Genomic DNA, 26856 nt, shown 5'->3' with positions numbered 1-26856 from the left:
CATATATTTATACGAACTTTTTTACTTATTTTTATCTGCAGAATATGCTGCCGAAGTTTCCGGAATACAGTTCGGACTATCCTGTATATACTATATATTTCTAGAATTTTTGACAATTTGTTAAGTTATATAAAACACCTAGAAACTTAATATAAGCTAACTCCATGGCATTTTTACATGCTTTGTATTTGAAATTTTAAGATGATATCCCATCATTCTTAATATTTCCTCCACACATCCTATCTATATTCACTTAGATTTGTAGATTTCATGCAGAAGAAGCATCGTTATATTATGGCACGCTTATTAAGTAGATACGTAAATAAAATTTTGACAAATATTCAGTCGTAACACTGTTTAATTCAAAAGTACTTTCAACAGCTCATCAAACTTCCATCAGGATTTGTTTTTCTCACAGGGAAACATGTTTTCTTCCCGTCGACATAAACGCAAGAGTTGGTAAACATCCCGCAGGAGGAACTCTGAGTATAATAAACGTTTGGAGTCTTCTTGCCTGTTTGTAGGTTTTGCGAACCCGACTCTGACTTACTGACTGACACGAAATTGGGTAAAACTGAACCACTTTTAACCTTGTATTGGACGGGTTGGTAAATGGGTTGGTAGGAGAATCCAGTGCCGTAGTTTCCGTTTTTGTATAGTGTCCTTGTAGACACTGCGTAGATTGGTTTTTTGTAGAAGATTCTGCCGCTTCCTGGGGATAGTGTGACGCTCTGTGCTTGAGAATTCTTGCCAATGGCGTAGGTGTTGGGTCCATTGGCGATGGCCTTGACTTTTCCTCTGAAGCCTGGTGGAATTTGGTAGCCTGGCGATCCTAGAAAGTAATTGCATTTAGTAATTTCATAACCTTTATAACAAATGATTTGGTTTCGACGGATTTAAAAACCTGAAGGTGAGACAATTTAGGATTAATTCAAAACTGTGAATGAGTTCAGTATCTGAATATACAGGACTATCTGAGAAACATTCAAACGTTGCTGATGGATGATTCTCGGATGATTTGAAGGCAGGGGCGTAGCACTAAAAAGTAGCGAGGCACATTAGAAGAAAAATTTGATTACTTTTATATCCATAGTGTATACAAATAGGCCAGTAAGCGAGGATAAAAATAGGGTATTATTCTCGGTATTATTCTGAATTCTTGACACCCTCACCGATTGACGTGAAATTTTAACAGTGAATAGAGATATATGTAAGACACAAAAGTTACATAGTAGCGATGTGTGCTCCCACCCTGGGGGGTTTGCCACACCTTCTTGGGGGTGAAAACTAAATCACCCATTTTAATTGCAAAAACCAATAAAGGCATGAATTCGAATTAAAAAATGTTCTATATACATTTTTTCAGAAAATTAATATTTTCCAAGTTGAAAATGTTAATGTTTCTGCCAAAACTGCATATTTTTCTGCCATTTTTTATAAATAACTCGAAAACCTTGCGTTTTATTCCAGAACTTATATTAAGAAAAAATGAGGCTTTTGGAATAACGAATCGACTCATTTTGTGTTGATTACCATAGGTGTAATAATAGGCGAGTTATCACTCTGTAAAAGTAATTTTTTTATTTTTCGAAAACTAAAAATTACATTTTACCGTAAATTAATGGCGACAGAACACATATTTCGAAGAAAATGAATATGACTGTTTTTAAAGTACTTGAAAAGATCTTTTAAATGCCTTTTTAAAAGGTCTTTTTAAGTTTGTAGCTTAAAAACTCGCGGAGTTATTATAAAAATAAAATGGTCACCTCATTTTTTGGGAAAAAATTAGCAATAAAATCTATGACTAAAATCATAAAAATAAAAACTGTAGGATTTTTTAGGAAATTACACGAGCTACAAATTAACCTCTATAGTTGAACTGTCTTGAACTCTTCATTTTCACGAGATTTTTAGGTTTTAAGGGCTCAAAAAAGGTAGTTCTTACACGCAAGTCAAACTAAAAAACCGTCATATCTACACTGTTCGGTTTTTATATGATTCAAAATAAAAGATATATAAATTGTAAAATTAGTAATTTTTTAATGGCCATAATGCGTTCTTTCAAAATCATCGAACAACTAAATTATTTCCATAGATCCAGTAACGTACCCTGACTTTGATTTTTGAGAGCAAAAACTGAAACAATAAGTTGTCAAAAAAATCATATTACAGCTATATGTTTTATTTTGCATAAAAACGTTAACTAATAAGTTAGAATAATTTTAATTCTTCCCTAACTAAGTGGTTTTATCGCTAAATTTAACTAAAGCTAAGTACAACACAAATCTTAAATACGTGGACTATTATAACAACAAATACATCGTAAAAGACTATTTTGGTAGCATTCTGAACGAGAATTCAATGTGGAATTTGTTCCTATACTTTTGCGGCTGACTTTAAGCTTATTATGATTCTCCTTGGTCTTCAGTCAAATTCAACCACTCACACTTGCCCATGGTATGATGTAAATGTAAAAGAAATGGAAATTAAAGGATCATTCAGAACTATAAAAAGTATTACAGAAAATACAAATTTTTGGCAACAATCTGGAGGAAATATAACAAAAGCCATAGATTTTAGTAAGCGTTTTTGTTTGAAATATATTTTTTTTATTTTTTAAACTGTTGTTCAATGAACCATATAAAAAAGGGGCAATTATTTTTTAGAAAACTGTATAAACATACCTTTAATCATTGGCGACGAAGAAACACCTGTCTTAAAGTATATTCCCCCTCCTGAGCTTCACCTTTTGTTAGGTGTGGTTCAAAAACTATTTGATTGTCTTGAATTGGAGAATACCAATATTGCAACAGAATGGATAAAAAAGCGGGATTGAAACTAGATCATTATGGAAAATGTAACGGAAATAACGCCAGACAATTTTTAAAGAAAGTGGATATTTTGAAGACGATATCGCCCGGTAAAGAATCCTATTCAAAATTTTGACAAGCAAAAACCTAAACATATAAAAACCGAACAGTGTCTACAAAATAAAGAGATATACAGAAAATTAAAAGAGAGCAAAAATATTGCTAAAAAAGACCTTCAATAGTACTCTGTTGCATTTTTACGTATCTTGCTTAGTTTTTGAGCTCGTTTTTGAGATATGTAAAAAAAATTAAAATTTTTTAAAAAATAAAAAAATCATTATTTTCAACTTTTTTCCAATCACCTTCCAATTTCCTTTTATCACCTTCACAGAGTGATAACTCGGCTATTATTATACCTACGTTAATCAACAAAAAATTAATCGTTTAGTTATTCCAAAAGCTTCATTTTTACTTCATATGAGTTTTGCGATAAAACGCAAGGTTTTCGAGTTATTTTTAAAAAATGACTGAAAAATGTGCATTTTTAAGATGAAAAATCATTTTTTTCAATCGTGAATAACTAGGAAAATATTAATTTTCTGAAAAAATGTCATAGAACATTTTTTGCTTAGAATTCATCTTGCAATTAAATGCGTGTCATATTTTTCACCCCCGAGAATAATAATTAGTCTTGAAGAACTACAAACACGTATCACTATTAACAATACAGAAATCTATTTGTTTTCTTTGCGTTGTGGCTTACCTGGAATACTTTGCCCTGGATGAAGAATAGTACCATCTTCCGGAAAATCTCCTTTGCTCTGATGCACCGTTGCATCCACATCCTCCAACGGATCAATTATTATATGCTGCTTCTGAGTCGTGGACGTCTGACTCACCACTTTAGGCGATTTCTTCTCGACCACCGCGGGTATAACCAGGTTCCTCTGCGACGGCGATCCTGTAGGATTTAGATCTGCGTCATCCTCTTGCGTCAGGTCGTCGTTGTAGTCTGCGTAGTCGTCCGTGTCTCCGTAGTCGGGCAGATTTGCTAGCGTTGTGCTTGTAGTTGTTGTAGGTGGTTCTGTAGCTGATGGTGCTTCGGCTGGTAGCGGCAAGTGGGTGATGTTGGCTTGCTCCACCTGCATATCGAAGAGGTTCTAAAAGGAAAGTTTGCGTAGTGTTTGTGTGTCGTGTATGTATGAAAAATTAGCAGATGAGGATATTTTTTATCAATATATCTACAGGGTGGCGTACTTCTTTCGCCTGGGTTGATTGTACGAAAACGGAAAGATGTAGAAACTAAATATTTTATGGATACATGTGGGACGGCAATGTGCACAATTTATAATTATTTTTAAATGTACAGGGTATATTAGAACTAAGATCCACACCAAAGTTATATTTTTTCTTATGGAACACCCGGTATTTTATTTCATATTTGGATCCTTGTACACAAAATAAAGCATTTATCGTAAGGGTTAAATATGTAACAAACCACACTACCAGCTCTGCGAAATAGGACAAGTAGTTTTTCAAAAGAATGCTTATCTTTAAGCATAAGCCCTTGAGGCCAAGAAGCAATTTTCCTCACAAATTAAAATCACTAGTAACATATCCATTCCTACCGCCAGCAGATACTGCTTTGTTTTTCTTGATAAAATAATGAATACTTACTTATTAATTTATTGTAGGTAAATTTAAATAAACTGTTATAAATCTAAATAATAATGTCCATAAACTATTATCGATTGTAAAAATAGTTACTAACTGTCACTAGAAAATTGCCATAGCGACAAGCCATCTTTATTGATTGCCATTTTATTGAAAAATCGCTTTTTATTCAAAATCTGAGCTATGACGATAAGTATAGGAATCCCTGATATAGTTTGGAAGAGCATTTGAATCTGTTTCGATTTATTTAAAAAAATACAGGGTGTTGCATTTCAAATAACGAAGTTTTTATGTAAAATAGATCAGTAATTTTTGGTACCCCTGTATAAATTTAAGGAAGCAATAACATTTTTCAGTGAGGTTTATTTATTTACCTTGAAACCCTTTTGCTGCTTATGCTAATCTGGACGGGGCTTACTTTGTTTACGCGGAATCCGAACCGCGGTCCTCGGCCATATCATTGTCAATGGCCTATCGATTTAACGAGTGTATATATAATCGAATCTTACTCACGAGATATCCGATCCCATCCGGCCTCGAACCGACGTGAATGAGCAGTGTGTGTTAATAGATTGTTCCACACTTTAGGATTATTTAATGATATCTGTAATACTTTCCTGCTTTCTTTATTTGCATATTTACTATCCGAAACTATACTCTTTGTTATAGCAAATTGCTGGAATTCAGTTTTTAGTTATTTGTCAAGAATATTAGCTGTTACTCGTAAAAATATACGGCTCGTGCATAATGAATATGTAAGTGTACTGATAAAATAGGACTTAAAACTATACCTCTCTACTTGCATCCGATTGCGTCAAATCCGTCTTAGACTCCACTTTCTTCGGCACATTAACAGCACTATTCTGACTCTGCGACTGCCCGTTATAATTCACCTTAGACACTGTGAAATTAATCGGTTTAAAGAACCCACTGGGCTCAGTCAGATTCCTAATAGCAGTAGATCCGGATCCAGCCTGTGCAGCGCCTTGGTACTTGATGCCGTACCGGAAGTGGCCTTGGATCTGCGTTTGCGTCATGCCGGATCGGGTACCGCTTTGTGCTGCCGCGGTACCACCGCCGGTGAACGGGGATTTTTGGGTGTCTTTTTCGGACTCGTCGTAGGGAGTGAATCCGATTTGAGCTTGGGACGATGTGGCTCCGGGACCGTTGGCTTGAGCGTCGGCTAGTCCGCCTTTTTCGCTGGCTCGGACTTGGGTTTGGGTTCCGTGTTGAACTCCTGTAAAAATACAACGATGTAGAGTACGATTCTTCAAAATGGAATCTGGAAATTTTTGAATACGACCATATTTACGTTATACCGAGTGACTGGCTAATAGCTGTACTTTTATTAGAATTTGGAAGAATTTTTTAGAAATTTATCAAGCATAGCGTTAAATACTTAGTAATGTAATGTAATGTTAATAATGTAAATACTTGGTGGTATTGGAACTGTATTCCGGAAACTTCGGCAGCATATTCTGCAGATCAAAATAAGTAAAATATTTCGTATAAATGTATGTCCTAAAATGCTTAGTTTCGGATATACAGGGTGTAGAAGTTTCATTTTTATTTCGATTCTTTCCAAATAATTTCTGCAGTAACATCAATATTTGGATGAAAATTGGTGTCTGGGAGTTTTTTGACATGAGAAATTTGATATTGATGTTAATATGACCCCTACTAGTAGAGGGCGCCACCTACATATTTTTTAACTGGTTTGAAGAGTAATAACTTTTCGTCCGTTCCTGTATAAAACTACTGAGTAAAAAAATATACATTTACGACATTTTTTACGTAAAAAATGTCTCTTGGTAAAAATCGTTACGAGTATTGCTTTTCGAGATATTTGGAATCGAAATTATCAATACCTATCATCACTGACATAGATTAATCATGTTGACTAAATAGTTATTATACTGAGATCATAAATTTGAAAGTTTTTGTGGCAAAATTTCAACAGAAACTGTTTTATCATCATTTTTTTGCAGAAAAATTTATGAATAATTTAAAAAAATAAAAATTTCCCAAATTTATTATTTCAGTGAAACTATCTACTCAACGTTTTTTTTTTCGATTTACTATTTCCATTCTAAATATCTTGAGAACGGTTGTTCGTAGCGATTTTCACTAAGAGATATTTTTTGCGTAAAAAGTCGCAGAGATGTATATTTTTTCCCACTGTAGTTTTATACAGGTACGGATAAGAAGTGATTACGCTTCAAAACAATTAAAACATATGTAGGTAGCGCCCTCTACCAGTAGGAGTCATATTGATAACAAAATCAAATTTCTCAAGCCAAAAAACTCCCAGACACCAATTTTCATCCAAATATTGACGTTACTTCAGAAATTATTTCGGATCACCCTGTATACAAACAAGGCTAGTAGTTTCAGGATTTACTTCAGACTTGATAATAGTTAGTAATACATCCGACACGCAAGTTTTGTTTGTTAAAATTAGTATGATCAATGAAGAACAGGAAATTATATTAGTATCAATACCTCACCGTTACTTTAACACATTCAAAGAAATGTATACAAATATATTTTCCTAATTACCTGAAGTCTGAGCCGAAGACAACGTATCCCCCGTTCCCGAATCCAACGTCACCTGCGCCTGAGACTGTCCAGCACCTCCTCGACCTTGAGCACTGCTCTGAGCGCCATCTTTACCACCAGCGACCTGAGTCAAAGCCCCTCGTTTACCATCGTCAGACCCAGCAGAAGCACTGAAGGAACCCGATCCGGAATAAGTACCGGATACCTGAGACTGCGAGGTACCGCCTTGGAATTTGCCGTGCGCCTGCGCCTGTGCTATGGTTTCGTTGCTGGTCTGTTTAACTGATGTTTGGACTTGAGAGTCTGCGTCGTCGGTGGTTTCGGCTGGTACCCATTTTCCGTCGATCCATTGGCCTGCGCCAATACCTGTATAGTAAGTTACAAAGTTATTGGTGATTAGAGTGTAAATGTTGTTGGACTACCTGCACCTCCAGCAACATACTGGCCTGGTGGTACAACTCCTTGGCCTCCAGCACCGGCTTGCCCTGGATATAAACCTTGTGTCCCTCCTACCCCAGTTCCTATAATTAAAAAATAGTCTCTACAGGATGTTTCAAAACACATGTGCCATCTCTTGTGGGGAGATTCCTCACGTAAACATAAAGCTGAATTTACATTTACGAGTTCCCGCATCCGAGTTTTGCTACTTTGACGCAAACCCGAAATTGTAATCATCTACTTGGATACATTTATCACGCGGATCCGTACTAGTATTGAAGTAGGGAACAAACCGACTTGTTGGTTACTCGTAAGCTTATTTATGGAAATAAAAATGGCGGAAACTAGATTTTCCACTGAACAGATCGAACAATTTATTGATATTTATCGATCTTTTGACTGCTTATGGGATGTAAGATGTAGAGAGTATCGTGATATTAATAAAAGAAATAATGCCTATGAAACAATAGCCGATATAATGAATATTAGTATAGAACAACAAATTATTTTCAATGCCATATGAGTTTCATGATGAGGGTTCGTTCACTTGCAGATGTGGTTTTACCCAAATACTTCTAAACCTACCAATTTTATTCGTATTAAATTGCTTCTTTTTTAACAGCATTAATATTATTAAAGCTACTGCCACTCGCTTTTTTTAGAGGCAGCCATTTTAAGGATGAAATCTGAGAAATAACTATATAGAGCGTAAACAGGAACAATCCAAGTCGTAACAAAACTCGGATCCGAGAACTCGTAAATGTAAATTCAGCTTAAGATTTATTTTTTATATCAACATAGGGTCCGATTCTGCTGTGTATTGTAGCTAAGGGTGTTATAGTCTTAAATTTTTTTTCGGTTTATTATACTTTTCTTCCGAGTACTTTTAGCGTTCCGAATGAAATTTTTAGGGTAAAAGTTACTATAAATGCGATATATTTTAAAGCTAAAAAAGTGTCGACATATTCACCAGGACGTGCATGTGGGTTATCACGGGAATATTTTTCTAAAAAAGCATGTACGCCAATGACTTTTTTTTCGACTTTGCAATAGCAAATATTACAGGTCATCCATGTCAATCAAATCTCCGAGAGGCGGAAGATCGCCAACGATGGAAGATCAAAATCACCAACTGCACATAGCCATAATGTCACGATTCTTCAGACATGAAGAGACGACGAAGAAGAAGAAAACTTTTGAAAGTTAGGTTTTTTTAATTATTTTAAATACCATTATTTTTGTATTTGAAATTGCTGTAGGTTGGACTAATAGTAATAATATTTAATACCATAAACTAGGTGAAATATATAATTTATTAATTTTATTTTAATTTTAATTTTATTAATTATTGTGATTAATAAAATTGCGTTTATCTCATCAAGGAGGCCGAATTCGACAAAATATCAAGAGGTAACTTTTAATTGGCATTAAACGGCCTACACAATTTTGATATCAAAAGAAAAACGTCAGTGGCGCACCTTTTTTTTTCGAAAAATATTCCAATAATAACCCATATGCACATCCTTAATGAATTTATCGACAGTTTTTTATCACGTCCCTGGTGAATATGTGGACACTTTTTAGCATTAAAATATGTAGCACGTATAGTAACTTTTACCCTCAAAATTTCATTCGAATCACTAAAAGTACTTGGAAGAAAATTATAATAAATCGAAAGATTATTTAGATTTTAACACCCTGCAGCTACAAAACAAAGCAGAATCGGACCTATGTTAATATTAAAAAAAAATCTTATTTTTACGTGAGGAATCTCCACACGAAAGATGGCACATGTTTTTTGAAACACCCTGTATAAATTAATATTACCTGCACCTCCAGCCACGTACTGGCCTGGCGGTATACCTCCTGGACCTCCTCCAACTCCTGCTTGTCCTGGATACAACCCTTGAGCGCCACCTGTTCCAGTTCCTAAAAACACATCAATTAAATTAGTCTTCTATGATAGCTATACTACATGGTGCATTGAAATGGAATGGACGATTTTGCGAAAATTGTTTTGTGTTTTTATGCTTTTTTCTTACTAATCTACAGTATGGTCCCCGGATTGTCTTTATAAGAGGAAAACCTTTTTTATTATTGATATTTTGAGAAGAATGCATTCTTCATAAAAAATTTGTTTGTTCTAAAATGGCCAATCCCGTTTATACTTTTTCAAATTTCCATACCGTTTTAGAGAAAATTAAAAAAAAACTTGAAAATACAAATGAATTTTTCTAGTCCTAAAAATCAAAAGGCTGGTAATAGCATTTTGATTTCATTCTTCGATAGATGATACAAAATGATTTTCGAAAGAAATCAGTACATGTATATTATTTCGTATATTTTTCATTTTATTGATCTTATGGAAAGCACTGTTCATTAAAATGTTGTATCCTATGTTATAGAGCTTGTTTCTCTCTACAATTTCCTGTCTCACAATGTACCGTTTGTGTCCGGGAAGGGTTCATAGTTTCATAGTTGTCGATTTTCGAAAGAAATCAGTACATGTATATTATTTCGTATATTTTTCATTTTATTGATTTTATGGAAAGCACAAAAATTAAAATGTTGTATCCTATGTTATAGGGCTTGTTTCTCTCTACAATTTACTGTCTCACAATGTATCGTTTGTGTCCGGGAAGGGTTCATAGTTTCATAGTTGTCGATTTTCGAAAGAAATCAGTACATGTATATTATTTCGTATATTTTTCATTTTATTGATTTTATGGAAAGCACAAAAATTAAAATGTTGTATCCTATGTTATAGGGCTTGTTTCTCTCTACAATTTCCTGTCTCACAATGTACCGTTTGTGTCCGGGAAGGGTTCATAGTTTCATATTTGTCGATTTTCGAAAAAAATCAGTACATGTATATTATTTCGTATATTTTTCATTTTATTGATTTTATGGAAAGCACTGTTCATTAAAATGTTTTATCCTATGTTACTTGTTTCTCTCTACAATGTCCTGTCTCACAATGGACCGTTTGTGTCCGGGAAGGGATCATAGTTTCATAGTTGTCGATTTTCGATAGAAATCAGTACATGTATATTATTTCGTACATTTTTCATTTTATTGATTTTATGGAAAGCACTGTTCATTAAAATGTTGTATCCTATGTTATAGTGCTTGTTTCTCTCTACAATTTCCTGTCTCACAATGTACCGTTTGTGTCCGGGAAGGGTTCATAGTTTCATTGTTGTCGATTTTCTAAAGAAATCAGTACATGTATATTATTTCGTATAATTTTTAATTTTCATTAACGTCATATTTTTCCTATTAAAGTATCACATTTTCGGGTAACTATTATGACTTTTTTCGTAGTAAACATTTTGTGCTTCTTTAACATTTTAAAACAGCAAAAAATATGACGTTAATTATAATTCTATTAATAATCTATCAAAGATTGAAAACGAAATTATATTACCATAGAAACGCGTTTAGATTTTTAGGGCTTAGAAAAAATTCAACTATGTATATTTTCACTTTTTTTTAATTTTCTCTAAAACGGTATGCAACTCTCCCAAAATGTTAATAATAAAAAAGTTTTTCCTGTTGTAAAGACAATACGGGGACGTACTGTATAACTACATAATGGCATAATAATATAATATGATCAATAATATTAATTTTTTTTCTAAATTACCCCGTATAAGATTATTGAATTTATTCTTCTAGAAAAAATGTGTGAGAGAAAAATAAATACCGGGTTTCAAGATTAAAATATTTTTAATTATACCTGGACCTCCAGCGCCGTACTGTCCTGGTGTAATAACTCCTTGACCTGGACCACCAGCTTGTCCTGGATATAACCCGTGAGTGCCATCTCCAGTTCCTATAAGTTAATATTTATTATAATTCCTCCCTTCTCATTATTATAGTAATTATTTTACAAGGATTTCTATCTCTTTAAAAATCATCTGCACTAAAATTATCTTCTTCTTCAAGACATTACCTTCATTACTTTTTATTGCAATATTATGTTTTAATTAAATTACATAGTTTAGCGACAATTATATGGTTATGTATCGACCAACTAACTTTAGATTAATTTAGTTATTACTTCGACAATACAAAAAATAAGATTCAACAATTCTGTTTGAACGAAATTCCACATTATTGTGGCACATTTCTTGTTACAATAGTGTGGAATAGAATTAACCGTCTATTAAAAATATTAATTGAATGGGGAATATTACCTGGGCCTCCTACGGCATACTGTCCTGGTGCTCCTGGTACCCCACCAGCTTGTCCTGGATATAACCCTTGGGCTCCTCCTCCAGTTCCTATAAACCGATATTCCCTGTTATAATAGTTAGCCTGTTATCATTATTATATTTTTAAATACCTGGATAACCAGTACCAGGGCCCCCTGGGTAACCACCAGGTCCTTGAGGGTATCCACTAGGCGCTCCAGGGTAGCCTGCGCCAGGTGCTCCAGTGTAGCCTACGCCAGGTGCTCCAGGGTATGCCCCAGGGGCTCCAGGATAACCACCAGAAACTCCAGGGTAACCACTGGGAGCTCCACTACCAGGTGCTCCAATGTAACCACCAGAAGCCCCAGGATAACCCGTTTGGCCACCAGGGATTCCAGGATAGCCAGTGCGGCCGTCAGGTCCGGCAGGTGCTCTAGGATAACCGTCTTGAGATCCGGGGTAAGTACCAGGTGCTCCAGGATGAACCCCAGGTGCTCCGGGATATCCAGGTGGTACACCTGGACGTCCATCGATTGCTCCAGGATACCCACCTGGACTTGTTGCTCCGGGATAACCACCAGGAATTTTAGCATACCCATCTTGCCCACCAGGATAACCGCCATATACATCGGGGCTTTGTGGTCCTCCAGGATAGCCACTTGGTGGACCAGATACTCCAGGCTGAGTGCCAGGGCCACCAGGTACTAGTCCACTTCCGGCACCGGGATATCCACCTGTCGTACTCTCGGGTCCTCTACCTCCAGGATAACGTCCCCCGGGTTGGCCTGGATATCCACCATTTTCGGGTACAGTTCCCGGGTATCCACCCGGGTATCCTCCAGGATAAGTAACTCCTCTTCCGTATTCTGGGTAGGATCCAGGTACTCCTGGATATCCGGGGGTACCAACACCTGGTCTCAGTGTACCTGGTGGTCCCACTGGCAGTCCAGTTCCCACTCCAGATCCATATTGACCGCCAACTCCAGGTTTTAACAATTCACCAGGTATATGCTCATAACCAGGTTTACCAGTAATATCTTTACCAGTTTGATCTGACGTTCCGTATAATCTTCCGCCGCTTCCAGTTTGAAAAGTGCCTTGAAATGTACCAGCAAATCGTCCAGATTGTCCAGCGTGACTTTGATAATGTCCGTCTAGTTGGCCACCAAAAGTTCCTCTATCTGTAACATAGTTAATCAAATTCAAAGATACATGAAAAATCGACTTTTTTTCCTTTGTACTATGAAAAAAAGGTTGGTAGACACTTCAAAAAAATTCTCTCTAAGTATGAGCTCTTAATTTTAATAGGAAGGTCCTCCGCCTTTAAGTTTTTTATTTTTTCTTTGTTATTAGGAAGAAAAATTCATATCTCGGTATATAGAGAGATGATTTTTTCTTTCTAATAATAAGGAATGAAAGGCGGAAGACCTTCTTATTAAAATTAAGAGCTCATACTTGTAGAGAATGTTTTTGAGGTGTCTGCCAACCTTTTTTTCATTTTTTTGGCCCACCCTAATGAAAATACTAAGAATATTTACCTCCTCCGCTAATTCCCTCACCAGATGCACTTGGTACATAACCAGGTCCACGTATACCACCAACAAAGCCAGGCTGCCCTGCGCTTCCTCCTGTATAACCAGGTTGTCCTACACCTCCACCAGTGTATCCTGGCTGCCCTGCATATGCTCCAGGATACCCCGGCTGTCCTATACCTCCAGGTTGTCCTGCAGGACCTCCACCGTAACCAGATTCTCCTGCAATGCCTCCACCATATCCAGGTTGTCCTGCAATACCTCCGCCATATCCAGGTTTTCCAGCTGCTCCACCACCATAACCAGGTTGTCCTGTAGCACCTCCGCCATAACTAGGTGGTCCTGAAGCCCTTGCGTCATAACCAGGTTGCCCTGAAGCTCCTCCACCATAAGTAGGTTGTCCAGGAGTTCCGGCGCCATAACCGGGTTGTCCTGCAGCACCTCCACCATAACTAGGTTGTTCTGACGCTCCTCCGCCATAACTAGGTTGTCCAGGAGTTTCTACGCCATAACCAGGTTGTCCAAGTCTTCCATCGCCATAACCAGGTTGCCCTGCAGCAGCTCCACCATAGCCAGGTTGTCCAGATCTTCCATCGCCATAACTAGGTTGCCCTGCAGGGGCTCCACCATAGACAGGTTGTCCAGGTGTTCCTGCGCCATAACCAGGTTGTCCAGGTCTTCCATCGCCATAACCAGGTTGCCCTGTAACAGCTCCACCATAGCCAGGTTGTCCAGGTGTTCCTGCACCATAACCAGGTTGTCCAGGTCTTCCATCGCCATAACCAGGTTGCCCTGCTGCAGCTCCACCATAGCCAGGTTGTCCAGGTGTTCCTGCACCATAACCAGGTTGTCCAGGTCTTCCATCGCCATAACCAGGTTGCCCTGCAGCAGCTCCACCATAGCCAGGTTGTCCTGCAGCACCTCCACCATAGCCAGGTTGTCCAGGTATTGCGGCACTTGGTTGTCCTGGGACTCCCCCTCCATAACCAGGTTGTCCTGTACCTCTTCCTCCAGTATAACTAGGTTGACCAGGGCCTCCTGGATAACCAGGTTGTCCTGTACCGCCTCCGCTGCCACCAGGTCTTCGTATTTCACCAAGATCTTCAGTTTCACCGATTCTGCCTGGGTACCGGGATCCATAATATTTATCTGGTGGGACATAAGTACCACCACGGCCGTATTGAAGAGTTTGGTCTTGAAAATCTGTACCGAAACATTCTCCGCAATCTACCGGTGAGCTTTGACTTTGGGCTTGGCCAATTCCACTAGTGCCACCTGTCGTATAAAATTTTGAATAGAAGAATTAAGTATATAATATGACTACGTGGTATATCGGCAATGTGATGGATTAAAGTAAGTCCTATCGGTTCAATAGGATTGAAATTTGCCGATACACACGTAGTCTCTAAGTATTTACTTACTGACTACTGCTTTGGTTCCGTTTAAACTGCTTTCCGCTTCTGCCTTGCCAGGCTGTCCATTGCTGTTTCCGAAGTTTAGATATTGTGACTGAGTTTGACCTCGAACTTTGCCACTGAAATAATGTCGGGTCGATCTCTTTCTGCGTCGCTTTTTTGATAGTTCTTCGACGATCGGTACATCATTTTGCATGTAGACACTTGTCTCGGTACTTCGAGAATCGGTGTTCTGGATCAGGTACGTCGGGAATCCTCGACAGAAGTCGTAGATTCGTTCTCCACCGACTCGCCATATCTGAAAAATAACTTTTAACAGTAGTTTTTTGTATGTGTTACAGCAAAAGTAATTCTATAGGGTGGCTCAAAAAAGTGTGAGTGGATCGGGATGATTTTTTTTAAATGGAATAACCTGTATATTATTGCACTTTACATATCCTAAGATATGAGTAAATTAATTTCACCAAATCAAAACTATATTAGGTATTTACTTTAGATGGTCTATACTTACTTTACTATAAATATTGTAATCTTAAATCATACAGGGTGTTCAAAATTCTACGCTAAACTTTCTAAAATATAAAATAATTTTTCTTTGTTTCTTTACATTGAACACCCTGTATATTTTTATTATTAGATAGAGAGTCAAAAAATAATTTTTTTGTATTTAAAGTATTTTAAAATGTTTAATGGTTTCGCAGATAAAAGCAGTATTATTTCATATGGCTCTTTCAACGGTAAAATACGAGAGAAAAATCATTGGGTGGATTTGATAAAAATTTATTGTGAAAAATGCTATATGAAATATAAAACTGCGAATATCTGCGAAACCGTTAAAAATTTTGAAATACTTTAAATACAAAAAGTGTTAATTGAAAATCTATTGAAAAAATAATATATAGGGTGTTCCTCTAAAAAACGAACATTTTTTTTATATTTTAGAAAGAATAGAATTTTAAACATCCTGTATGATATACAATTACAATATTAGTAGCAAAGTAAGTACAGACCATCTAATGTAAATACCTAATAGAGTTTTGATTTCAGGACAGTTCTTGTATTTTTAATAAATTTTTTTAAGAAAAGCTGAAAAGTATGTATTTTTTATTTATGTATTAATATTTCTGGAACGATTAAAATATATTTACTCATATCTTAGGATTATGTAGAGTGGTCTGAAAGGAAGCCAAAATGGAATAATATACAGGGTGCTCCATTTAAAAAGCATCATCCCAATCTGCTCACCTTTTTGAGCGACCCTATAAAAGTTAAAATATTTTTCTGAAATACATTCTAGCACATACTTTATGTTTGCACTTAAACAAAATTCTCAAGTTTTTTATTCTAGGAGCTACAGATGCCCGACGCACTATTGCCGGACCCTGTATTTTGTGATAATAATTATTATATTCGTCTCTAATTCTATAGGGGTTTGGTTTGGTTTGGTTCAAAAAAGTAAAGAAATTTAAAAGAATCGAATGAATCAGTTATGATAACATTTTTTCAATCATTTTTTACTTAGATCATTTTTTTAATCTATACTCTGTATATAATCTTACAAAATATCACTCTTCAAATTCCTCTTTTTTCTAAAACTGTTTATTGCAGGTGAGGGTCTTCAATGTAATTCCCTATCTTTAATCAAAATACAATAAAAAAAGTATCTTTGTAAATTTCCTGGTACTTTTTAGATAACCCTTGTATATTATCAAATTTAATGTAATACCTCTCGTTTAGATAGCTTCTTGCTTACGTTCACCGGTTTCAGATTGTTCGAACGACTTTCAAACTGAGCCGATTTTTGACTCAAAAAACTTTCCTCGTTGGTAAGGATCTCTAACAGACATTTTGATTCTATCAGGTCTTTGTAGGCTACGACTTTCTGAAAATAATCCTTTAGAACAAACAGTGTTACTAAATAACATTTCGGTGACCATAGGACATAAGTTGTTATGTTGTAACGTGTACTACCAGGCTTGACTTATGCATGCGAGACTTGGACACTTCAAACGGACATCATAAGGAAGGTGCAGGTTGCACAACGCTCAATGGAACGAAATATGCTAGGAATAACCATGAGAGATCGTAAAAGGAATAGATTGGATACGATAAAAGACGTTTCAATAACTTTCTAGATCTGCATCTCTATCTTTTCACTATTTTCTGTTGAATTTCTATTCTATAATGTCTAGAATGTAACTGATTTGCAATGGACGTGACGTGAGTTCTCAGTTGTAAAAGATGGCTAAGTTCGGATGGCCAAACGGAATTTATTTATAATTTAATTGTCTGCATTTTTTTCGCCAATTTTTTTATTTATATTATATCTGATATTTTAAAATTTATTTTGCTATTCGGGGCGAAGACGAATCAAACAAATCAGAGATCATTAATATCGGTCCAGCCGTTCTTGAGTTATAAATGGTGTAACTAATCCTCCGTTCTTTTATTTATACAGGATGTAAAAAATACTATATAGGATGTATAAAATAGAATGTTTGATGTATAATTAGTAGTAATTTGAATGGAGTGTATTAAATCAATTCACAATGTAGTTACATCATACCAGGTGTGATCTAAAATTGTGTTAAAAAAAAAGATGTTTAAAGTGAGAGCTGTCAGGGCTGTAAATACTATAAGAGCTCTAACTTTCTCAGAACGAATTTTTTAGAACCTATGTTCATAGTGTTGCGGACCCGTGTGGACTCGACCTAACTATATGTCCCGCCCCCAGATGACCTTAATATCGCATTAAAGAATAGACACTGTGATGATTCATTCGAACGTTCGAGAACAATCGAGTACCAGTGGAATGGAGTAGTACATACGAGAACATTTGAAACCTTCTCTATGCACCAAATGATCTATGGATTATTCGAGAACTCTTTAGCTGTGGGTATAAAATGCGACGGCTGGGGCCTGAGGAGCAGGGGGGTGACAGTGAAATAGGAAAATTGGAAACAGTCATTAGTGTCATTCCTGTCATTCTCCTCACGACAAGTATGGCCGCCTAGACAAGGACAGCATTGTTTTTGTCTAACTATTGTCTAACTTCACAGTTTAGAATTGACAGATTTCAGTTTCAGACACAACTTCAGATTTGTTCTAGAACAAATTCGAAAATATTCGACGCCATTTTAATTCATTCCGTTTAGTTTCGTTTTGGAAGTTCAATTTAATATTTCGGCTGAAATTTATAAATATAAAGGTAATAAAGTATATAAAATATATATTACATGAAGAATCCTGGAGAAAATGACGTTTCTGCAGTAGTAGGTATGTCCCATGTATATGAAAAATAGGTAGTAAATAAACACTGTTTTTACATTTTTTAGATGCAAGAAAATGGTGTTATAATCTCTTTGATCGGCGATTTTTTTGAAAATGGAAACAATTTACAGCAAGGTAAGATCATTTTTAACTATAGCCAACATTAGTTATCTCCAGTATGTGCGACTTATTGTCAATAATGCAACAAATCGGACTGATAATCTGATTATGTTATCCGACTAAAAGTCTTTTTGCTTCTTTTTGATTTATAAGCCAGGTCTCTTTGGGAATAATGGACGTTTTTTTAAACAGTATATTTATATTTTATACCTATTGATATTTTTACATTGTTAATTTTAGTATAAAAAAATTTGTTTTTCTGTTTTCAGGTTTTTGTATAAGGCTCCCGTTTTCATGTTCCTGTGACCGTTTTCTGTCCTTGAAGTCTGCGAATACGTGTGTTTATTTACAAATTAATGTAAGTCATGCTTATACCTTAACTAATTTACGTTAAAACTACATGTAATTAACTAATTGGTATTGAAACAATACAATCCTCTATATTTTTATATTTATTTAGTCACGTTGTTCCATATTTCAAATAAATATATGTGAATAAATTATTTTTTGGTTTTATTTATGAAAAGAAAAAATACAAAATACATTTGAACTGAAAGAGGGCCCGCCATTGAATAACCGGAAACGGAAATGAAAATTAAGCCTTCATGTCCTTATCATGTCAACCTGTCAATTGGAAAATTAGTTCCCCAGACGACAACGAAGGCTTTCGGTGGCGTATCGTGTTTCCACGATTTAACACAGAGTTGACACTTCTTTCTAGTTAATTATTCTATGCTGAGGAGGACAGAAAAATAAATAGACGAGTACAGCTGCCGCGCTAAATTCAAAATAAATTATTTCTAGATAAATAGTGTGTAAATAGTTCTTTAAGTCTTTTAATCGTTATTGTTACTTAGTGTAAATAATTCTATCCACACGGAACCGACGAAAAACGTAACAATAGGAATATTTTCTCTTATTTTTTTATCTGTAGTATCATCATCAACTGGAATATTTTATTTATCCTTTACAGCCACAATGAAGCCAGTGACAAAGAGCCATATTATATGAAGGTATCAGTCTCCAAGTTATTAGACTCTTTGAAAAGCATTATTAACCTGGAGATCATAAAAGGACCACAATAGATCTGTGGAACAACGCAGTGGAACAGGTGGGCGGCCAAAAATCTATTCTAAGAAAAATTTACCGATGATGATTTTTGGTAAATTTTGGTATTTTAGAAATAAAAAATTTCGAGTATTATTGAGAAATATCTTTTAAAGAGGAAAAACTTTTTTATTATTGACATTTTGAGAAAAATGTATTTATTCTTCATAAAAAAAATTGCCTATTCTAAAATGGTTTCCATACCGTTTTAGAGTAAATATAAAAAAAACATGAAAATATAGTTGCATTTTTCCAAATGAATTTTATGTGAAGTCCTAAAAATCAAAACGCGTTTCTATGGTACATAATATAATTTCGGTTTCATTTCGGCCTTTTTAAAAGAGCAAAAAATATGACGTTAATTAAAATTCTATCAATAACAATTTATCAAAGGATGAAAACGAAGTTATATTACCACAGAAACGTATTTTGATTTTTAGGACATTCATTTTTAGACAATTCAACTAGATTTTCATGTTTCTATTAATTTTCTCTAAAACGGTATGGAAATTTGTAAATGTATAAACACGATTAACTATTTTAGAACAAGCAAAAATTTTTATGAAGAATACATATTTCTTATTTCTTGAAATGTCAATAATATAAAAGTATTTGCTCTTGTAAAGACAATCCGGGGACCGGGGATATACTGGATAAGCAGCGGTCAAGGCAGAAACAGTTAGTTTTTTAACCTAACCAACAGAAATAAACCCATCACATGGGACATGGGTATAAACATTATTTCTGGAAGAGATGTTACTTTTTACATTTTTTTGGGAGGGATTTGTTTATACTAACCAGAATTTAAGAACAGAATTATAAAATAGGTTAATATTTAGATAATTTATCAACATAACAACTTATAATACCCTGTGGCCACATATTTCTGGATACCTACTGTGGAGTAATCGAACAAGAGCCGTGGTTTCTCGTTGCGGGTTGCATTGTCGAAACTTTTTTCGATCACATTCTGAAAAAGAAAGAAGATAAGACGACAATTATAAATATCATGTGAAATCCGTTAAATCGTTACGAATAGTAATGGTCTATAAATAAGTTAGGATAAATATCTATCTAGGACATGTCAATTCATTTGAACCGTACTATTCGATGCCGTTTAGTAAAATTTGAGATAATTCATCAGAAATTTGTTTTCGATTCATAAAGTCTTGTTCATTAATCTTTGTATACAGGGTTTCTTTGAAGTTTTGTATTATTGTGGTGATATTTAGATCGTATTATACCTTAATTAGTTAAGATACTCGACACAAATTTGTTATATTTTAGTCTGTCCAAGAAATACCTACTGACTGTGACAAATGTTATTTTATTTCATAAGTAAATTATTTTTATTAATTTATGAATGTCGTCTTTTTCTATTAATTTATGAATGTCCACTTTATCCGGGCTATCTGATAATATTTTTCCTTTAATTTTTTGTATAGACCTTTCAACATAAATATCTTGTACTTCCGAATGCAGCTTGTACTCTTTGTTGTAAATGTTGTGGTGTATTGATTTCACTTTTACAAATGATGGAACCTCGCTGACCATTATACTGCTCCACCATTTCCAATCCATCTTCCGGGGAAATTATTTGATTGTTATTTGAGTTTGCGTGTTCAATGATTTATCACACGTCATCGTTAAGTTTTAAAGCTCATCAATATTGTTGCGATGAATAGATTAATAGTTATTTTTTATACAAGACGATAAAATGGTATTTTATTGTCGACCGAAAAGATTAATTCACGAGCGATGAAATCGCGAGTGAATTAATTTCGGGAGGCGATAATGCAATTTTATCGTCGTGTATAAAACAATATTTTTTTCCATAGCGAGTTACGTTTTAAAAAATATTCAGAAATTATTATTTCAAGGAATTTATTACGTACGAGTAGAAAAAATATTGTGCTGGGTTGGCGTTGGTTTCTATGTAATTTGACAAATAAATAAAGCTGTCTCTTTAGTTGTCAGTTTTGAGTCAATATTTTTTAATTCTTTTTCGTGTCGATTGGTGATTGAATTGGAGCCGGAAATGGCTCAAAACGAAATAAGTAAATTACCAACAGATATTCAGGCCGAGGTGCCAAACACCATATCCAAACTACTTCCATTTGAATCCCGAATAACTTATGAAAAGGAATGGAAAATTTTTCAAAAATCGAAGCAATTAAAAAACGTGCGAGAAGAAATAAAGTTTTTAACATATCCTCGCTGTTAAAGTATCATTTAATCTACGCTTGCGGTTAAAGTACTATTTTATCTACTATTTTTGATAGATATATGGCAATTTTAACAGTTGCCATGGAAAAAATATTGAAAAACCCAGTACCGGAGTTTTTAATGACATATCGTTGTACTCAGGAGACCGAATCCTTTCAAAATTTAAATAAAATATGCAGGTCCGTATTTTAAAAAATTAAGTTGACCTATGGAGGTATCTGACAAATTATCAGCTAATTGAAAATCTAAAAATACCATCAATTAGTCTAGATAAAGTGAATATGAGAATGTGCAATTAGTTTTGGGATTTTCTAAAAAGTAACGACAGGAAAAAAAATAAACATTTATGGCATCTTGGTGAACATACCAAAGCGCAAATTTGCCGCAATTTAACCATGTTCGTATCTATCTTTTCACGTATCAACATATTCGTTCGTTTTCGAGATACCAATGCTCGTACTGCGAATTTGTAGCACCCTGTATATTGTATGCATTTCATATTTTAATCTAAATCAATTTAGATTAGTGAAGAATTTAGAAGGTAGTGGGTTCGATTCCCACACCCGGCATTTCATCAGCCAACTATTTTTATTAAAATAAAAATAGTTTGGGTACCTAGGTCGACTCAGCCTTAAATGAGTACTTGGGATTCACAATCCTGAGGTAATAATAGGCGGTTGAAGCGTAGTGCTAGCCACATTACCTTCCTTGTATACCGAACGGCTCTAGCATGGCAAGCGGTACCTTGCTACTCCCAAGGCGTTAAACGCTATATACGGGAGCTATTATTATTATTATTATTATTAATTTAGATTGAAAATGGGGTACCAAAAGTAGTATTTCTAAGTTTTAGTCTGGTAAATATATCAAAATCAGTGAACACTACACAAGTAGTGTTCTCCAATATCGTCCTTCAAGTAATTCTGACATATTTCACAAGAACCATAAAAATGTTTAATCCTCATTGTGGTAGAGATTAAATAGATCCGTGTTGAAATCAGAATTTTATTAAATAGCCTGCTTAATTATTTCTATCCACGTTATACGATTTTTTTTCTATATTAAAAAAATATTGTAATTTTAATTAAAGTACGAGATGTTTAAAAATAACATTTTAAATTAATTTAAAAAGAAAAATCGTTACGTTAATTGAATTAAATATAGGTTATCACGGTTTGTTTACAATTTTTTCCATCGTACGTGTTGCTAATAGTCCAGGAGGCAGTGTATTTTTTTACTTAGTTTCCCAGTGGGTGAAGATGTAAAAGTATGTTCGGATGGGTTTGGTACTAGATAAAAAAATTAAAAAAGTCCACTTATTTTTCCAGTCATAAATATTTGACATATAACAGTCTGGCACTGTGTGGAGGAAAGTCAGTCAGGCTGAAAATTTGCGAATGCAAAAATTTAACAGATTTTTGAAATCCGTATTTTCCCATCTTTGAAATTTAACTTATCATGTGATACTATCATAAACTACCTATAATCAAAAGCAAGTCTGGCTGATTTACGAAATATGCAAATAAGTCTGGCAGCATCTTGAAAATTGCAAAATTACAAATTTTTTGCTCTTATTTTTCCGGTTTTGAAAATTTGTCACATGATAAACAATACTATTCAAAGTATAATTTAATAGAAAATAAACATCTGGCTGTCATTTACAATCACAAAGAGAAAACCTCACGTCCATATGAATTCAGCGCGCCTGACGAGCGATGAACTAGTCTGAGTAGTCTGGCAAGGCTTTCGGGATGTTCCACATTAGCCAGACTATTATTTGCAGCTGTAATTATAATATAAACTATCATATGACAGACTTTTAGGACTGTGAAAATAAGGGCAATGCACAGTGGTTCCCAGATAGGTCATTACTTAGAAATATTAGTTTCAAAATGTTTGCATGAAACTGTTGCTAATACTTTTCTTATATTATTCCCCTGTAAACGATACATAATAAATAACAAAATCAAGTAAGCCTAGTGTAGCGCTTTTTTTTTATTAGAAATGTCACATTTTTGCTACTGGTATCAAGCTGACATTAACAGTTTTCAGATAACGCCAATTAATTACTTATTTTATTAAAATTGATAAAAGTTGTTGCCTTTTCTGTAATGGACGTTCGAAAAGAAGGTAAAAAGACCTGTTTTTTCTTTTTTGCACTTAATTATACCTAAGTAATATTAGTTTATGGCAATTTATTTGAAGGCAACAAAAATAGTATTTTTACATTTTTGCTTGTCACTCTTTAAGACTTTTAAATACTTTCCCTTTCAAATCCTCTTAAACGGCATGATAATACTTGTTGCTTAAAGTATATTGCATATAAATTAATTGCCACTGGCTGCCGCGAATTGCCGCCGGATCTTATACCGGGTGTTTAAAGATTGACTTTTTGTCTTAAAATAAAAGTAACTTATTTTTTCAAAGTTAAGTTCTTCGTGTCAACATATTTCGTGGTAACTATAAAATTGTATATGTAAAATGAAACAACTGTCTCTTTTATTTTTTCAACATTTAAAATAAATTTGACCATATATGACAATATGAAAAAACATGTACATATGTGCAAACATAATCTGTATACTTTTCCGAATAGTTAGAACCGAGGTTAGAACTTAAAATGCAAATCACACGAACTGGGCCCAATTTTAAGCATTTTATATACATTTATTTAGCATTTGTTATCAATTTCTATTAAAAAAGGTGCAGTCAAGCTATATCTAGATATTTAACAGTTAGGACCGCGCAGCTAATTAAGGGGAACCACTGTGCAATGGTTTCAATAATTTTTATCCAATTTTTCACCTGCCAGTAGGTAGATATTACCCATTCTCACAGATTAGCTTAACTGCACATCTCTCACTAATAGAACTGTTTTTATCGCTGGAGAAAAAAGTGTAGTATATTTGTATTTTCTAAGGCATTTTCCACTACATACACATCATGAATGAGGTGGCAGGGTGATATACAGGGTGCAAATATAATATTTTAGGGGTAGTATATTTCGACCTCAGAAACACGATTATTTTTTTTCGCAAAAGCAAAATTGTTGAAAATTGAAATTTTTTGTTAGTTTTTAGTTAAAAACCATAATTTCTTGATAATATGGCAACATAGGTAATAGGTTAAATTTAGAATTAGACACGATCCAGTGGTTCTGAAAATTTAAGCAAAAATTTTTTTTTTAAATCTTCGAAGTAAAATAACTCGGTTATTCTGGACTTATTTGAAAAACGGTAAAGAGAAAATATGTTTTTTTTATCGAGATCTACCAGCCATGAGAATATTTGTACTTATTTAATACCCTGTATATGAAATTTGCTTAGAATAACATATCGAATAATTCTATCGGTGTTTGCTGACTGGGAAAGTAAGTACCGAAAATCTTCACTGCCTCCTGGACTACAATAATTATTTATCTCGGTTCATGTGAGGGAATGTGCGCCAGTTGGCGCCAAAATATTCCTCAGCTTATCTAAAATTTTTCGCGGGAAAACCATCAATCCATTTTTGTTTTGATTGAAAATCGCTTAATAAACAATTAACAATGGTTTTATTTTAAGATCAAACCGATGAAAAATGTTTAACCGATCGAACACGTGGAGATACGGTAATGTTTTGACGCGAACACTGCTCATTATCTCGCCAATTCGTGTCAAGATAGTGTTAAAACTGATTTACCTTTGAACTGTCGACAATGTTGTGCGGCTGGCACTGGAAAACGCTCAGGTTCGCACACGAGAACACCAAATAAACACTGAAAAATCGCACGACCAGCTCCATCTCATATTTGGAACACAAATGTCGGCCTCCACTTCTTCAGTTTCAATTCCTGCTTAGTAATGACCCTTGAATATCTTAGCTTACTGTTCATATAAGTGATAAGAGCTCGGACGATACCAGTCGTCTTCGAAAAGTTTATTTATTTAAGAAGACTTATTAATTTCTCTATTTTTTTTAACAGTTGACTTTAAACTTAGTGTGTGGCCCCACAGATGGACTCAATATTATTTTAGTTATTCTGCCTTCTCTCTACGGAGCTGCTTTCTGGTTCATCAAGAGTAAACGGTAAATAAACTACGGCTTTATAGTTTTGTATCACAGGGATGGACCAATATCTGGGACCGAAACAAAATGAAGAAGAAAAGCAAAACCCGCCATCATTTCTGGCAACCAACGCTAAAAAAAGTTGACACACCTTCAGAAGGGAACGCTAAACAGTAAAGCGAACAGCTAACAACAAAATATGAACAAAATCGCTAACACAGACAGTGGCTAAAACTACGCCTTGATACTGAGATTAACAAAGACTTCCATCTGAATCCGTGTGGAATACTAAATATGTGCAAGTGATATCTATTTCTAAAGACAAAAAGCCTAGAGGCTGCGTTACTTATTTTCGAAATCAAGGATGATAACATCAACAGTTTCAGAACATGTTGGATGAGAGTCCTTGTCTCTTTTAACTTCTTATCTTGAGAATAAAATACTCTCCCTTTGAGCGTGAGATTGAATTGAAATGAAGGTTGATAGGAAATGAGAGCTTGTGAAGGTAGCAATAATAAGTAAAATATGCCTAAAGTATGTTAGACAAATCTAAAAATCCTCGTGCTTCTAGCATTTGGTTGTCAAAACGATACTCGTTCCTAATAGAGAAATATGCGTAATGATGTAAAGGTATGCATAAAAGTTACCGGTATTAATACCGCGGTAATATTATCGTTTTTTTTTGGTAATATTACGTAATATTACCGCAAGATAACATTGGAAATATTGCTTTTTTCTCGCTCTAGTCTTTTCCTTATTTTAGGTGACAACAAAATGGGGCTTTTTTAATAATTTATATAACTGTAAACATAACTTCTGACAAGCAGTGTCCGTTTAGGTTTGCCGCAGAAGTGTTTACAAAAAAATAACTATTTTATTTTGTAGATTTTTTTGCAGTGCAATGGCGAAATACCCATAAAGTATTTTTTTTTTGGAGAAATAGACATGACTCAATTAATGAAAGAGAAAGAAGAACCATATGACAAGATTGAGGATGATGTACCATATCCACTCTATTGCGTACTATAACATACCACTCTGACACTGCCTAGCTTAGACAAACGTTCTTGTTTTCTTTCTTATTTTGTATATGTCTCTGTATATCTATGTCTGTGTTTGTATTGTATTTTTATTTTCTATGTTTTTACAGTTTTGAAATAAAAAAAATAATATTATTTAAAAAGCTGCATTTTTTACAAATTACCAATGTTACCGTAATATTACGTAACATTACCAGTAATATTACCGATTTATAAATTACCGGTAATATTACATCACTAAATATTCTTGGTAGTTGTTCTTTGACTACGTTACTTCTTCGTAGTTTTTCTTTGACAAACCCTACAATATTTACAGGAATTGGGGATATATGACTGTTATTCACTGAATATATTAAATAAGCATCAACATTCATGATGAAGGAACCATGAGTTTAAACGCTGACTTTGATAGGTAGAACTGA

At 34.6% G+C, this 26856-nt stretch overlaps 1 protein-coding gene across 2 annotated transcripts; it reads right to left on the bottom strand.

Annotated features, from left to right (window-relative positions):
• Positions 1-65: 65 nt before the first annotated feature.
• On the bottom strand, positions 66-25170 carry LOC115875518 (collagen alpha-2(IV) chain-like). Of its 2 annotated transcripts, none has more exons than XM_030890993.1 (14): positions 25029-25170; positions 20020-20091; positions 16351-16518; positions 14631-14922; positions 13216-14484; positions 11830-12858; positions 11681-11767; positions 11221-11316; positions 9309-9410; positions 7466-7564; positions 7044-7409; positions 5276-5721; positions 3574-3952; positions 66-832 (listed from the first exon to the last, which is right to left on the bottom strand). In XM_030890993.1, the coding sequence occupies exons 1-14, from the start codon at positions 25128-25130 to the stop codon at positions 375-377; spliced, it is 4965 nt and encodes a 1654-aa protein (XP_030746853.1). In that variant the 5' UTR covers positions 25131-25170; the 3' UTR covers positions 66-374. The 2 variants fall into 2 exon arrangements, with proteins under 2 accessions (XP_030746853.1, XP_030746852.1); XM_030890992.1 differs by having other exon boundaries at positions 3574-3970; positions 16351-16506.
• Between the last annotated feature and the right edge of the window lie 1686 nt (positions 25171-26856).

The sequence above is a fragment of the Sitophilus oryzae genome, unplaced genomic scaffold (assembly GCF_002938485.1).
Source record: "Sitophilus oryzae breed Bouriz unplaced genomic scaffold, Soryzae_2.0 scaffold_1389_pilon_pilon, whole genome shotgun sequence".
Lineage (NCBI taxonomy): Eukaryota > Metazoa > Arthropoda > Insecta > Coleoptera > Curculionidae > Sitophilus > Sitophilus oryzae.
The sequence above is the reverse complement of the archived record's forward strand: the minus strand, read 5'-3'. Positions and strand labels throughout refer to the sequence as shown.

What these genes read in the sequence shown, in the direction of transcription:
- LOC115875518 (XM_030890992.1), bottom strand. Translation starts at nt 25,130, where the DNA reads ATGGAGCTGGTCGTGCGATTTTTCAGTGTTTATTTGGTGTTCTCGTGT. An exon ending in GTACGGCGCTGGAGGTCCAG is followed by an intron (nt 9,411 to 11,220) that starts GTATAATTAAAA and finishes ATGTGTTTTTAG; the next exon opens with GAACTGGAACAGGTGGCGCT. An exon ending in AATCGGATGCAAGTAGAGAG is followed by an intron (nt 3,971 to 5,275) that starts GTATAGTTTTAA and finishes CTTTCCTTTTAG; the next exon opens with AACCTCTTCGATATGCAGGT.